This window comes from Barbus barbus, assembly GCF_936440315.1.
Source record: "Barbus barbus genome assembly, chromosome: 34".
Taxonomy (NCBI): Eukaryota; Metazoa; Chordata; class Actinopteri; order Cypriniformes; family Cyprinidae; genus Barbus; species Barbus barbus.
Window position 1 is genome coordinate 11,954,156 of NC_136762.1, and position 16,838 is coordinate 11,970,993.

Below are 16,838 nucleotides of genomic sequence, written 5' to 3' on the forward strand. Positions count from 1 at the left end.
CACAAATGACAATGTCCATTTTTGATCTGTTAAGCTGTAGGCCCAGTGGGATGTAACCTTGAAGTCTGGTCCTCGTGGAGTTGAACATGTTTGGGCACACACATGTTGTCTGCTATTTAAAGTCAGTCCAATTAATCACATTGTTTCAGGATGCTTCGTTCTCACGCTCCAGAGCTCAGTATAGGGAATTGTCGTCACCATGCTGCTTTACTGTTAGTATTTCTGGCTTTCTGTAATTTGGTGTTGATAATGTGGGTATTGTATTTTAAAGTTATAGTGCAGGAATTGAAGGAATATTTAATGCATGTTCCTGCCTACTTTTGTGATTTGATTAAATGCTATTAATCCATGATTGACAGTTAGTGGAGAGGAATGTTTCTATCTTGTGTAATAGATTTTAGCAATGGATAAACATTTTACTTTTTTAGTCTTTGTTTGTTTAAATATTGTCAATTTTGTAATTATCAGTTGGAGAACCTGGGCATATCATGGAATTTTACATTTGTTATGTCTGAGTCTAGGAAGTCATAGGCATTTAAATAGGCCTATGTTTTGTTCTTTTAATGCTTGGCTCTAAAATATTTCATTGACAGGTAGTTGCTTCGGTTGTTTTTAGTGTAGCAGTCAATTTACATATTTGGCCGAAGCTTCTATGCAGTATATAAACTAACCCTTAATGATACTAGATAATGGTTCTCGGTGTTTTGATGCAAGTCGTCTTTTGTCCAATAGATGGCGTCAGAGATTAGGCCCATTTTTAGTCTGCTCCTCCAGCAGAGTGGACTTCATACTACACCATCAGTCACGCCTCCCATCGTTCCTTCTCACTCTGCTACTCTCGTCCTGTTCATTATCATTCTTTCTCGTTCGCTGATGCGCTCTTACTCATAGGTTGCCAATTACTTTGACTGGCTCATTTTTGACAGTCTTCTCAGAGGCAGCGGAACCTCTCCTGCCTCCATCCCACCTGCCAGAGCTTTCAAACCAGCATGTGGAATAAAGCAACACACACCCAGGAGTCTGTCTTTGCTTGCACACCCTGTACTTACACTAGATGTCTCCATCAAACTCCATTTGAGATATTAAGCGAGGGCCACTAGTTTCTGTGACTCTGTTTTGTTTAAAGAGATTTTTGGGGGTCTTCGCTTGGCTCACACATGAGCAAAGTTCTCTTCGGGGAACACTGTTGTACTGTACAGTGAGCTTCAACAGAACAATTGCTGCCATGCCGTCAAAGGAATTGTTGACCCAAAAAATTAAAATGTTATTGTTTACTCTTCCCCATATCATTCCACTCCAGTGTTGTTTTCTTCTGTGAAACACAAAAGTAGATCTTAGGCAGAATGTCTAAGCTTTTCCATATAGCAGAAGAGGATTTATACTGCCAAGCTCTATGAAAGGAATCTGTATGACTGGTGTGTTTATATTCTAGGTTTTCTGAAGCTATACAGTAGCATCGTCTGTGAAACAAACTTACACTTAAGTAATTTTATACTGATATCTTAAATATCACTTGTTTTCAATTTAAAATGACTTTTATGCTATACAACTACACTACTGACAAATGGGAAAAAAGAAATCTAATATTTTGCTGAAATGTAACTGTGACCAGAGTTATAGCAGTGGAGAAAAAATCTGTCAATTAAGACTCCATTTCATTGTGTTTCTTAAATGCATCATATGGCGTCAGAAGACTTTATTTTAAAAAGAGCTGCTTGAATAGCTGCCTAACATATATTGCTACACAGACGGAAATGATTTTGTAAGACTTGGGCGTGAATAAATGACAATTTTCATTTTTGGCTGAATTGTTCCTTTGATTATCTTGCTGATAAAGCTATTTATGACGTACATTGTATACTAACATTGGTTTGAATCAGCTAGTGAAAAGGGATAGTTCACCCAAAAATTTTAATTCTGTCTTTAGTTACTCGCCCTCATGTCATTCCAAACCCGTAAGGCCTTCGTTCATCTTTGGAACACACATTAAAATATTTTTGATAATCTGAGAGCTTTCTGTGTCTCCATAGACAGTAAGTGAACTTCCACGGCCAAGGCCCAGAAAGGTAGTAAGGACATCGATAAAATATTCCATGTGTCATAAGTGGTTCAACTGTAATGTTATGAAGCTACAAGAATACTTTGTGCGCAAAGAAAACAAAAATAGCGACTTCATTCAACAATTTCTGTGTCAGTCTCTGTTGCGCGTGTTACCATGACGTGTGAACCACTGATGTTGCATGGACTATTGTATATGATGTCCTTACTATCTTTCTGGGCTTGAACATTTCAGTTGCATTGTCTCTGCGGGGTCAGAACGCGCCTGTATTTCATCAAAAATATCTTAATTTGTTTTCCGAAGATGAATGAGGGTCTTACAGGTTTGGACTGACATGAGTAATGACAGAATTTTCATTTTTGGTTAGTTTAAGGACCTAGTTATACCATATTGACACATTGTTCAAATATCGTTTATTTTCACATCATTCTTTAAAATCACAATTTTTCATAGCTACTGAGAAACAGCACTCAACAAGACTTATAAATGACATTCCTTCATAGATTCTTAATTTTCTTGCCTCTCTTACTATTCCTGTCACAAGTATTTCATGTCCTCTGACGTGACAGTCCGTTCAGTGCTCAATCTCACTGCTTTCCTCCTTGTTGTCTGCTCTGCTCAGTTCAGACACGCTGCACTGAGCGCCAGCCTGTCACTCCACTGCTCTAAAGCACATGCCATTTCCAATTTGCGCCTCCCGTGTTCATTCTGCTTTCCTTGATGGCACTGCCTGCCATCCATACATTCAGGCTTAGTCAGCCAATTACTGCACACCATCAAGTCTTGGCCATGTGAAGCGTTTGCTTTATTCCGCGGTATTGTTTATTTTTATGACTCATTTGCAAGATTCACAATTAGTTTCTTGCTTTATTCCAGCAGAGTATCAGTTCCCATCACTGTCGTATGAAAACGCTTTCCTTTTCTGAATATCCACTATTCATTGAAGTGTGCTGGAAACGCTGGGGACAAAAAACAAAAAAAAAATTAATCAGGAGTAGGCTGAACCTTTTTGCAACGCAAAACTAGTACTATATTTAGGAAGTTATTTTGGGAAGTACGTTAGTGCGGTGATATATCAAAGCAGCTGAAAACTAAGGTAGCGACAGTGTTTTAGAATTAAACCCGTTTTTCACGTGGCAAACACAGCACAAGCAGCCAGGGCCACACGCTTGTCTATTAACGTGGATATTTTCAATTAGTTGTGCCACCCAGAACAAGCCCTGAACCCTTGTATTTACCGATCCACCCTGTCCTACCCCTCTGGTAACCAGGCCTACGGTCTCTAGATTATAATGCGGTATCGATTCCTCAGTCACACTGCTTCATCCTGAGTGAGCTTTGTTGTTTTTTTATTTTCTCTCCAACCTCTGTCTTCCCAGCCACTCTGGAGCGTGAGTGAAAATGAGTTTCTGATTTCACCATTGCAGCACTGACCCCATCTCCCTGAACCATTCCTACACTGTTGATTCGTTTCACAAGTAGCCCCCAGCGTCTCTGTGGCCACCGCTGCTGTTTTTCCCTAGCTCTCTCTCTGTCTCTGTAGATCTAGTTAAGATATCAGCTACTTATCTGCCTGAACAGATGAGCTATTGCCTTGTATGTAGAGATGAACAGATGTCTGACTGATTTATTTTTTTGATGATTGACGGCATTAGAGGCTGAACCTTGTGTGTTTGTTAACAGGTATGATAAGGAAGGACATGCTATGGATGGACAGTCGATGACTGAGTTGAGAGGACCTGGTGGTGGTGGTGGAAACACAAACTGGAAGACCCTGGCGGAAGTCAAGAATGAGCACTTAGGACATGGAGACAAAGTATGTCGCCCACACATTAAGCCTCAAATTAGATCAAATCTTTTTCTTCTTTTTTTTCTGAGAAGACTACTTGAACACACTAGAATAAACTTCCAAACAATTACTTACATTATTTTATTTACATTTATTTATATAATATATACATAAAATCAAGTTCATATCTCAAATTTGTATTTTATAAATAAATATTTTTATAGTGGTCTCGTCATGAGGAATAAAATCTTTTCAATTGGCTCATTCTAAAATAGCAGAATTTCTAACATCAGAATCCTAAAACACTTGACTGCCCACATTTACACATTAACAGTGCCTATTATGTAGAATATGGCAAACATCTATACATGTAGCGTAACTGCAGCAATGTATGGTCTGTTTAATTCTAAGGGTCACAGAGGTTGGAAAACGGCCATATCAAAATTACTAGTTTTGGTGCCAAAAAAAAAACAAGTTGAAAATAAGCTGTAAATAATACACTTTTTAGGAATTTCTTGTCTTGTGGAGCATCACTTTAGGGTGTCTCATTGTCTGTTCATCTGATTAGTTGTAATCAGTCGGTTCTGCGTGACACGTGTTCTGAAACAAAAGACACAGGGATGCAGTCATTTAGCTACACTGTTACTTTTCTCTCTGCTCATTAATCACTCATTGTAATGCCCTTCCCATCTTCACAAGGTGTGTGCCTTAAGCATTACTCACATTCAGCACTGGAGATAGAGAATGGAGATTAGCAGGACTCCATTTACTAAACCTAATAATTAAGAGATTATACTGCAGATAAGCTGCATAATAAATCTGACCTTGTCTGCTGTCTATTTTTGGTTTTTCTGGTGTATATGTAGGAGTAGGGTTGTCGCGATACCAGTGTTTTAATAGTTGATACCTGTACCAGAGATTATATTACTTGGCAATTATAGATGACAGTTTCAATACCACAGCAAAATAATTTAAATCTTAAAAGTATGGCATGTGGCGTTCCAGTATATATTCCAGTATGGCGTTCTAAATTAAACTAGCATATTGTTAGAAAAATAAGTGTATACTAAGTTTTAGTAATGTAATTGTATTTATTTTTTTTAAATACATTTTATTTATTTACTAAATATTCTTGTTTGGTTGTAGAGAACTTTATTAAAGGATTGTTATTGTTGGGTTAATATAACCTTTGAGATTATTGGTGTGCAGACACTGTCGCATATTTTTCCATGGCGATTGCCATATTGGCACCATTGTTTCTCAAGGGTCTATATTTTTTAAGCATTAACCCTTTCACACATGAGTTTAAAATATTCTAGCTGAGCCCCCAGCGTGAGTGTTTTTAGAATTATTCGAATATTTTAGAATGTTTAGCCTTATTGTTTCCATGGCGACGCGTCATGCTTGTCATGTGACACATCTCAAATTATACAATAGCGCTGTACGACTCATGGATCGCTTTTATTGTTTTTCCTTTTTTGATTATTAATATTCACAAACATACTCAATATATTATAAAAAATCTGATATTCTGAAATGTGTGCAAGTTAATGTATTTGGTATTTTAAACACTTTTATAATGACCCTGTTAGTTGATCTATACCGGGTGATGGGCGCCGCCATGTTTGTTCGTGCTGAATCCGAGCTGTGGGATTAACAACATGTAAATTCATCCTCTCCTCCCGAAACACGTTAAAGAAAGTCTCCGGTTAAACTGGGAGAAGAGCAGAGTAAACTTTAAAGTTATCTACACTAGTGTTGTCAAAAATATCGATATTTCGATAAATATCGATACTGAAATATCTGAACGGTACCAATATTAATTTCCCGAAGTATCGATACACCGATACTAGCCGAGCTGTCACTTTCACTTCTCTCCCAAGGCGCGTGGACAAGCACCACACGTGACCACACTCGTCTCCTTCGCTCTGGTTAAATAGCAAAAGTGAAGTGAATAGAAAGATGACTGCTCTGGTTGTTAAAGAACACAGCAGGAGCGCTATCTGTAGGGATCTATGATCGCCGCGATGCAGAGAACGCGCACGGAATCCAGTCATAAAAACGGAATTTACAGTTTAACACGGAATTTGTCAAAGTTTTGATGAATTAATCAAAAGTAGGTCATTACACTTAAATCAAATCGCGATATGGACTAGTATCTGTAAATATTAAGCTGCAAAAGTCGATTTAAATATGAATCCTGCATGTTCTGCGCGTCTCTGTGAATGTGCTGCACGTGCCTTTGTGTTTACTAATGTGGCGCTCGCGGTGATTTCAGCGTCTGCCGTCTCAATGAGGACATAAATACATCAACAATATCTCCAGAACTGATCTGAAAGGCACTTTACGAGCATATTACCATTTAATTTGACTAAAACTAGCGTCATCTCACACACACACAGAACTTTAAAAGTATTCACAGCAACCCGTCAAAATAAAAGTTCGGTTTAACTTAGCCTATTAAAGACCGTGTGCCAGAAATAGGCTATATTACTATTATTTAGTAGAATGTACATAATACTACTACTTACTACTGCTGTTAATTTTTTTAAAGAAATAATCACAAAATATTTTAATTTTAATAGTAAATGCTTTAATAGTAAATTTTCATTAATTCAAATATAAATTAATTAAAATTGTTTTATGCCTTCATCTGATATCTAGTAAAATTTAAATACACAACACAGAATTTCTGAGGGGGAAAACACATTTCATAAGGCTACTGTAAGAATAAATAAAAATAGTTTGTATGCATTCAAATAATAGACATGCTAAAACACAGAATTTGGTAACAATAAAACATAAGGTGAGAAAAAAATAAAACCTTTCATATGGCCCTAAACGTGTCATTTTTGTTACACTTTTAATAAATTAAATGTTAAATTGTATAATTTTCATGATTTTAATGAATTAGACATGCTTTTAGATTAATAGCATTTAATTTGACCATTAAAAAAAAAAAAAAAAAAGTCCAGAAAAATTCAAACGGAAAAAAACGGAATCCAGAAAAATTTAAATGGAAAAAATTGAATGTAGAAAAAAATAAAACGGAATTTGGGGAAAAATAAAACGGATTTCATAGGGCCCTATATCTGGAAATATTTTGGTTATGAAGCAAATGAGAATATCAACAAATAGAACTTTGATTTTAAATAGTACATGTATTAGTAAACGTTAGTTTCAATTAACATTTAACTAAGATTAATAAAAGATTAATAAATAAATCAACAAATGCAGTACCTCAAGAAATTTTTTTGTTCATGTAAAATATACCGCATGTTCTCGACTTGTTACATTTATCTTTAAATTAAAAAAATTACCCCCTTAATATTGTGGCAGTTTTTTTCTCCATGGTATCGAATATCGATATTTTTCAAGGTATCGTATCGAAGTTAGAAATTCCAGTATCGTGACAACACTAATCTACACAATCTGTATATGATATCAATAAAACATGTCGCCAGATTATATTTGTAAGGATCATTATTGCTGCTTCCGTAGACATGGTTTTGCTTTTACTTATGTGTATTTAAATGTCTGAAACCTAAAATAAGCATTATATGGTTGAAGACACTGAATATTTGTGGTGATATGACAAGCGCTCAGCACGCGCGATCTGGCTCCGTGCCAGCCAATGCGCCAAAGAGGATTTGAATTCAGCAGTTGATGACGTGACTCACTGAACGTTCTAGTCACACCGTGTGATCGTACGCTCCAGGGACCAGCCAAAACTGATCACACCGGTGTGATCGTACGCTCCAGGGACCAGCCAAAACTGATCACACCGGCGTGATCGTACGCTCCAGGGACCAGCCAAAACTGGTCACATCGTGTGATCGTACGCTCCAGGGACCAGCCAAAACTGATCACACCGGTGTGATCGTACGCTCCAGGGACCAGCCAAAACTGATCACACCGGTGTGATCGTACGCTCCAGGGACCAGCCAAAACTGATCACACCGAGTGATCGTACGCTCCAGGGACCAGCCAAAACTGGTCACACCGTGTGATCGTACGCTCCAGGGACCAGCCAAAACTGATCACACCGGTGTGATCGTACGCTCCAGGGACCAGCCAAAACTGATCACACCGAGTGATCGTACGCTCCAGGGACCAGCCAAAACTGGTCACACCGGTGTGATCGTACGCTCCAGGGACCAGCCAAAACTGATCACACCGGTGTGATCGTACGCTCCAGGGACCAGCCAAAACTGATCACACCGAGTGATCGTACGCTCCAGGGACCAGCCAAAACTGATCACACCGGCGTGATCGTACGCTCCAGGGACCAGCCAAAACTGGTCACACCGTGTGATCGTACGCTCCAGGGACCAGCCAAAACTGATCACACCGGTGTGATCGTACGCTCCAGGGACCAGCCAAAACTGATCACACCGGTGTGATCGTACGCTCCAGGGACCAGCCAAAACTGATCACACCGGCGTGATCGTACGCTCCAGGGACCAGCCAAAACTGGTCACACCGTGTGATCGTACGCTCCAGGGACCAGCCAAAACTGATCACACCGTGTGATCGTACGCTCCAGGGACCAGCCAAAACTGATCACACCGGGGTGATCGTACGCTCCAGGGACCAGCCAAAATTGGTCACACCGTATGATCGTACGCTCCAGGGACCAGCCAAAACTGATCACACCGGTGTGATCGTACGCTCCAGGGACCAGCCAAAACTGATCACACCGGTGTGATCGTACGCTCCAGGGACCAGCCAAAACTGATCACACCGGCGTGATCGTACGCTCCAGGGACCAGCCAAAACTGGTCACACCGTGTGATCGTACGCTCCAGGGACCAGCCAAAACTGATCACACCGAGTGATCGTACGTGTTAAAGGGTTAATGGTCTGTTTTTTGTTTTGTTTTTTGATTTAGTTATGAACGATAGATAATAATCTTTTTTCAGGTTGCAATATTAAAGAGGGATGTTCAGAAAAGAGAGAGAAATGACAAGCTTCCCAGGTGTAGCACAACAATGAAAAAGAGAGGGGCTGCAGAATGAAGCCACAATAACAGATGAGTATGTGAAAAATGGGAAGACTGTTTTCACATAAGTTAGAAATCAATTATTAAAGCAGCGAGAAAACAAGACTTTTTTTTCTCTGCATTATAAATTTCTGAAGTATGTGATTTAGACACTGGGTGTTGCGTGATACTGCTGTTGAACACTGCATCATCAGTCAAGTGTGGTTCCAAACCAAAATAGCAGCATGTAAGACTCGCACCATAGTATAATAGAGGAAGCAAGTAGAATGAAATGAAATCTCACAAACTGGTTGGGGATTAACAACCCAGACTTTGCCTTCAGTTGATCATGTACATTGGTGAATAAGCTGTCTATGAGTTATTAAATTATTGTCCAGAATGCTACTGAAGTAGCGCATTGGTGGTGTTACACTGCTAAAATGATTTAAGCCTGACTGTAGGTGTTAGGGGTACTTGTGAAAAAAGTTACTACTATTTCTAATACCTGGCCCCTAATGGACCACTGTCAAGAATGTTAACCCATCAGAGTTTATTCTCTGTGACGAAATGTACTCATGCCCTCACCCTGATCTCGTCCTATCTGCTCTATTGGGACACAAGGTTAGGCTGCTAAAAGCTCACAGCCAGTTGTATTTAATTAACGACGCTCCTCGCAAAAAAAGTTTGTGTCCTAGGTTTCCATCCCATGTTGCCAGAATGAAATGTCTTGTCAAAGTTATTGTAAGGGAATTTTCAAATTGATTTCCCGGCCTGGAGAAGTAAGGGATATTTCTGTAGTGAATGTAGATTTATTAATTTATTTTGTTAAATTAATTTTTAAAAGATTTGATCAACAAGGAATTGTGCATTTGGAAATCTTAAAAAAAAAAAAAAATGATGTTTTGAAATTCTTATCTGGTATGAAAAGCTGAAATCAGAAAACTAATAGAAATACATTGATCAAAAGGTATGGAAACCGCATTGGGAATAGAAAACAAGTTCTTATTTATGGTTGATTGAGTGAATGGTACTTTAACGTTTGCATTTTATCTGTCTGTGTTAATAGAATGAAATAAATGATTTTGCTCTGATGCTGCTCCCATCTTGTAAAAAAAAAAAAACAAAAGCAAACTTGTCAGCCATATTGACTGGCAACTAGAAAAATATTCTGCTCTGCGAGGACCCATTCATCTACCAAACGAATGTGACAATAATTACATAGGTATTTACTGGATTAATTATTGTATTTCAGAGAGGCGGAAATGTTCAGAGGGAAAACAATTTTTTGCTAAGTGAAATGACAGTGCTTTACGGGGATATTTCACTTATTGAATAGCCAGCCTTTTTTTCTGTCTGCTTTCTGCCTTTGTCGTTCACATTTCCCGAGAGGCTTTTTATTTATTTGAAATGACACGGAATATCAATTCCAGCCCTTCGAGAAGTTAATTGGGGTCGAATTCTCAAAGCGAAACAACTGGGTGGTCAGCAGTAAACCTGTTAGAAGAGAAATCTATTACAGTAGTAACACGTTTTTGCCATTTGTTGTTGTTTTCATATCCCATTTCCTTAGAAAATATGGGGTTAAGACTTTGCCAGAGGCTCTGTATAGATTATGGTCCAAAGAGAGATGATAAATCCACTGTGAGCTGAATTCTCGGTTCTCGGAAAGGCAAAGTGCCCTTTTTTGCATTTCATTAAAGAGTCAATTTTACAGCATAAATATGAATCAAGCCCTGATTTTCTGAAGTGTGAGTTTCTTAAGCCATCTGTAGGTCATTGCAGAAGAATCTCATCTTAGTGCTTTCATCAACACCAGGGTAAGCATGGGTGCCATGTGTGCTTGTGTAGGAAAGATTTGGTTTAATGTGCTTCTGAAGAGTCATGCTCATGTCCAGCCACTGACCCCTTTTTCACCCAGTAATCTGCAATCTCCTGTGTCTGTCCTCCATCTTATTTCTGGATGTGTGTAAAACAATAAGGTGCCCTTAGCTGACTCTTCAAGACTTTGTTTAACCTCCTTTCTCTTTTCACCCTTTTCACTCTCTTCATTCTTCTTTTATTTGAACCCCCCTCTACCTTTTAGATGAGGTATTTTTCATAAAAAGGTTATTCTCTATTCATTGTGTAAGAGTTCCAACCCTCTAACCCGTTTAAATCAATTTTAAAACCAGATTAAAAAAAAAAAATCGAAATAAACCAAACGAAACCATGGGACAAATATTGATATTTAAGCTATTAGTAAGTTTTGGAATGTTTAGGACTAAATGGTGGTTTATAAATGTATTTCCCATTTAATTAAAGAAATACTTTTGACCTTTTTTTTTTTCTTGCAATAACTTTAAGAGGGTTGAATGGTTGAGCTCGATCAATGTAGTTAACATAAAAAAAAACATTTCAGATCCAAAAAACAAAACAAAACCTTTTTATGTTATGTTAGATAATAGTTGATTTGACATAATTCTCACAACAAAACATGGTGGCTGTGCCTCTTAGGCTTTCAGAAAAGTCATAGGGATATCAGAGTGTACGTCTTCGCAGGAAGTGCCAACTGCACAAAATAATTCCTAGTATCGCGGTGTCTCCCTTTTCATCTCTAGCCCCAGTGGCTGTGCACTTCCTGTCCTCCTATTGTTTCTTCTGCATACATTTAGCACAGAGCCTTTGACCTCCCCTCAAGCTGCTGCTGTTTCCCTTCAGCTCTTTTCAGAAGCCCTTTTAATGTTTATGCATATCCTCTGTTTTGCATATACCACTTTTGAATTAATATAGGCAATTTTTTTTTGTTTTCCCTTTCTGCTTGGCCCATTTTGCAGGCAGGTTGTGTTTTTAAACTCTATATATCATGTTATATAAGTTCTGTATCTACCGCCTAATAACTTGAGGGAATTTATACCATAGATGTGGTAGGATGTACAGTATCAGTCAAAATGTTTGGACACACCAACTCCATCTTTATTGTTGTGCGGATTAGTTATAAACTGCTACTGTTTAATAGAATCAGTTTTTTTTGCAGAAACGGTACTAATGTCTCCTTGTATAAAATGTTTTTTTTTAAGTGATGTCAATGGTCTTCTCTTCCCAGGCTGATTATTTCTCTTGCGTCGCCACCATAGTCTACATCCGTAAAGAGAACTGCTTGTATCAGGCTTGTCCCAGTAAAGACTGCAACAAGAAGGTGGTGGACCAGCAGAATGGCATGTACCGCTGTGAGAAATGTGACAAAGAGTTCCCCGACTTCAAATATCGTCTCATGCTCTCGGTAAGGGACTTGCCCTTGGCTCTCCTGCCCCTTCTGAAATAACACATCTCTGGTTGTCCTAAAAGAAGCATCTCTGCCATCCCCTTTATGGTTTCTGAAAATAGTCATTTCTGAAATAAATTCTTGCTCTAAATGCATCGTTCATCTGAGGCCACTTTCTGTTTTGCTGTTTATCAGCTCAGACTGTGTTTTGTTAATTGCCCCTTTTTGTATTTAAAGCTGCATCTCGAATTCCAGGACAGGATAGAAATGGGCAAATATATCTTGCTGCTGGTCTTCAGCCAAAAATGTTGTAAAAATATAAACTTTAAAATGTTGCAACTCCATTTAGACTCCATTTGGCTCCAGCATCCAGACATGTAGAAACACAGAGCACATCGCTGTCTTTAACACTGGATCTGATGTGCATGGCCACTAATTCTTCAGATCTTCACCACTAAATTTTTCTATTCATTCTGGCTTGTATCTGTTGGATGAGACTTTTATCCAACTAGGAGTGAAATTATTGTTTTGTGCTTTATATTAATTGTCCTTTCATTTTGTCAGGCCAACATTGCTGATTTTGGAGACAACCAATGGGTGACTTGTTTTCAGGACAGTGCTGAGACCCTCCTGGGCCAAAACTCAGGTTATCTCGGCCAACTCAAGGACTCGGTGAGTTTCTTCTTCCAGTCTGCTTCTCACTCATTCTTTTTTTCTACACTTTCCATTCGTGTGCTACATGAAAGTGTGGTCTCAAGGATTACAAAGACTTTTTGAGAAGCAGTACATTGTGTATGAATTGGAGTTCTTTCTGTGGTGTGTTTATGAAATAGGCTTTTAAGCCCAAGGATTTTTAACAAGGTCTTACTTCAAGAGGTTGATTCAGTCTCTCATGGAGTGTTCTATATTAAGAGACAAACGGTGTTCTTTTACAATGTGTTGTTTATAATCTTATATTATTGTCTTGCCTTGCTTTTACAGAACGAACCTGCATTTGATGAGGTCTTTCAGCATGCAAACTTCAATACTTTTGTCTTCCGGAACCGAGTGAAGCTGGAGACCTACAATGTAAGTTTATCAGAAAATATCTCAGGTGCCCTTCCGTATGTGGTCCATGGTGGTCCAACAGGTGGTCTGCCAATTACAGTTTGAGCTCACAAACGAATTATATACAATATAATTATTTTTTTTACAAAAATGAATAAGAATGCATAAGGTTGACTTTAGCCAAAGTTCAGCTGAATGTTTGGGTTCAACAAGATGTTTCTCGTTTAAGAAATTAACTTTTATTCAGAAAAGATGCATTAAATTGATCAAAAGTGACAGTAAATGCTGTTACAAATGTTTTTTTATTTTTTTTCAATTGAGAGTCCTGAAAAAGTTTTTCTTGAGCAGAACATTGGCATATTAGATTGATTTCTGAAGGATCATGTCACATGAAAAACTGCTGAAAATTAAGCTTTGCCATCACAGGAATAAATTACATTTTAAAATAGTCTTGATAGAAAACAGTAATATTGTGTGAAATTCTAATTTAAAATAAATTTTTAGTTAATAAATGCAGCATTTATCTTCATAATTCTTTTTTTACCTTTCAAAGAGTAATGTACATAAATACACGAACATTATAGACTGTGTAAAATGTTTTTTCATTATTACTAGACTGTAAAATGTAACACGTTTTATACATACTGTAACAAACTACTCCATCTCGCTCCACCAAAGGGGTCTTTGGTTTGAAAAATGTTGAAGACCCTTTTCTCTCTCTTTTTTTTTTTTTTTTGTTACTTTCAAAGCCAAAATATTTTGCTGAAATTGCATACAAAACGGGGATGAAGACATTTTTTTTTGAAGTTGAACAAAATGTGCATATCACAGTGTTTTTTGATGTGATTGAGATTTATGGAAATTGACAGCATCTCTGCTGCCCCGTCCATCACAGCGCTGCTGATGAAAATTGCTCTGCGCCTTGTTCTTTCTCCGCATGACTTGCTACATGAGAGCCGTGTGAGAACCAAGTTGACTGATTAGCTGTGAATATTGAGGATGTTTGTGTTGTTTCTGTGAACCTGAAGCCAAGAACACCACCTACTCTATTTGCCTTCCTCGAACACCTGCTCAAAAACCTAATGCAAAGAACAACATCTCTGCATTTTCTTTTATCACCACCTTTCTTGTTGAGATTGAGATTCACTTTACTTCTCAATTCAAATAAACTTGAATTTGACTCCATTTCATATTAGCTACATATAATTTATAGCTTTAAATTGGCTATCTTATTTCTTTTAATTGAGTAGGGCATATAGCGGTGCTGCAGTCAGTCTCTGTGTAATGCGATTTATTATTCTGCAGGGAAATTAGTATGCATCTAAAATGCTGTATCAGTATCTGAATTCCCAGCCATCACATTGCTGGAGATCGTTAAATTACATGTTCAGATAACGAAATCAGAATACAAGGCCACAGTCAGCACTGGGTAAGGTCACCTTTAACTTGGGTGTATGCAAATATGGATCTTCTCCGGGTTAGTTTCTCGCCCAAATGCGTTCTCAAGTACTGAAATCTGGTACCGAATGATTTAATGTGAATCGGTACACAGCAGTACCGACGCAATTCGGTCCGTACCCTTGAAAGTACAGAGTTTGGTATCCAACCCTATCTAAATGTAATTGAGACACAAGCAAGCTGCAGTAAGCTGAAGTTAATAGAAAGCTGTCTTGTTTCATAGTCATTAAATGTTAGCCAAATAGTATGCACTAATTTGTTTGCTATTAGATTGCTGTTCATCTTTTTCAGTACTGCTCTGTCTGTTTGTTAAAATATCTACAGGCTGTTTGGTGATGATTTTGTGAATGCTATAGAGCATCATTTGTCATAAACCATTACAGGTTATGAACTTTTGCTTTGCAACACAGTCAAGTGCTCATACAGCACTGATGTGGATTTGCAAAACTCATGGGGATTTGCATAGAAGTCACTACCTTGTTTCTAGGAAGATATGTCCAGGGTTCATCTCTGAGAAATATGCTGTCAGTGGTTTGAAGCTGAAATCTATTTGGTTGGTTAGGTTTGATGCCATCAAGGACTCAAAAGGCAGAATAAATCTGCAAATGACTAATACGAGATTGCTGAAATTTGGTGGAGGATTGTGCCCATCATCTGCATGCAGCTTTAAAGATTGTGCTAGACCTAGTTCTGCAATGTCAAAACAACAAAATCTTCAAAATGATGTTTATGCAGTTTCATTTGATTATTTTGGTATCCTATGGGTCTTAATGAGAGTGATTTTATTAAATCGTATTAATGTATGGCAGATTTACAGTTAATCTGCCCTTTGTTTCTGAGGCAATATCACATTAAAAGATGTTTAATGTCTGCAGTTGTGGCTAAATAGGTTTTTAGGTTAAACTAATAGTGTTAGGAGTTTCCACAGGGGTCATTAGAAAATACTCATAATTTTTCCAAAATTGTGAGTGTAGTCTATTTACAGGTTATTTTTATCTTGTGCCTCTTCACAACTTTTTTTCCCTCCCAAGATCATTCCTTGTTTATACGTGCTTCATGATTATAACTCAAAATACTTGCTGCTGATTTGTGCTTAAAAATAGGAAGAGTTTATATTTAAACTGAAAATATTCATTCCCTTAGGAGACCTTACAACAACTTTTGGATGAGGATTAGTTGGAAAATTTGGGGACATGGATGCTAATCCTTTTTGTTTTGTCTTCATAGGATGAATCGCGCATTAAAGTGACAGTAGTGGACGCCAAGCCAGTTGACCACAGAGAATACAGCAAACGGCTGATCATCAACATAAGGAAGTTGGCTGCACAGTAGAAGAACTGACAGTGTTACACAGAACAAAACCCAACAAAGCCATTGTGTGGAACTTTTGAGTTACTTATGGTATTGTGCATACTAATTGTATAGCATCTCTGAAGTCTCTTTTTATGCTTTTCTTTAGTTTCTTTTTTTCCTCCATTTTTGTATTTCAGTCAGTAATTTCACAATAGCTTTTTCAAAAACTCCAAGATCAGATTAGCTTGTGCTGTTGTCCCAAGGGTTGACTGATTGGAAAGGGCCTGAAGTTCTTTAGAAATTGCTGACGTATTTTTTGAAGTGAAGATTGAAGAAGAGACAAATTGAGAAAGAAATGGACTTGGAGTTTGGAGAATTATAAATCAGTGCACATTCAGGGGTCTGCTGCTGTGATTTAGGTCGGCTAGAGAAAAGTACTACCCCTGTCTCTGTAAGATTGCCTGGACCAAACCTGCAGAATACTCATGCTTACAGCACACACTGCATTTATATAGATATAACTGTACGTCTCTTATACAAATAATAAAGCTGTTTCTGTTCTCAACTCTGTTTGTGGTTTTAGTTTTTTGGTTCTGTTTTTTTTCTGCTTCATAAGTATTAAACACCATGTTATATGCATCATAAGTAGTGCCTTTAGCTGTAAAATGCTCACTTTTAATAATAAATTGCCTGTTATTGTGATTTAAATTCACAATAAATATTGTGAATAAATTAAGTGCTAAACATTCTCATTTAAGATCCTATCAATCAATATTTGCTTTATTTTTTTTACTTTGTGTTCCACCAGTGTTCAGTGTTATCCCCCCCCCAATATTCTTCAAGATATCTTCTTGGTTCAATAGAAGAAAAACTCAAACAGGTTTGAACAACATGAGTAATGAAGACAATTTTAATTTTGGGCGAACTATCCCTTATGTTTAGCTGATAAATGAGCTACAGTTGAATCATG

At 37.7% G+C, this 16,838-nt stretch overlaps 1 protein-coding gene across 2 annotated transcripts in view; it reads left to right on the forward strand.

Annotated features, from left to right (window-relative positions):
- Positions 1-16,602, forward strand: part of rpa1 (replication protein A1) — a 35,447-nt gene extending 18,845 nt beyond the window's left edge. The window contains exons 13-17 of one of the 2 annotated variants that reach the window (XM_079391716.1): positions 3,743-3,875; positions 11,912-12,088; positions 12,635-12,742; positions 13,052-13,138; positions 15,803-16,602. In XM_079391716.1, coding sequence (XP_079247842.1) covers positions 3,743-3,875; positions 11,912-12,088; positions 12,635-12,742; positions 13,052-13,138; positions 15,803-15,907 — 610 coding nt within the window. In that variant the 3' untranslated portion in view covers positions 15,908-16,602. The remainder of the gene's footprint in view (positions 1-3,742; positions 3,876-11,911; positions 12,089-12,634; positions 12,743-13,051; positions 13,139-15,802) is intronic. The other variant, XM_079391717.1, reaches the window with a different exon arrangement.
- The last annotated feature ends 236 nt before the right edge of the window (positions 16,603-16,838 follow it).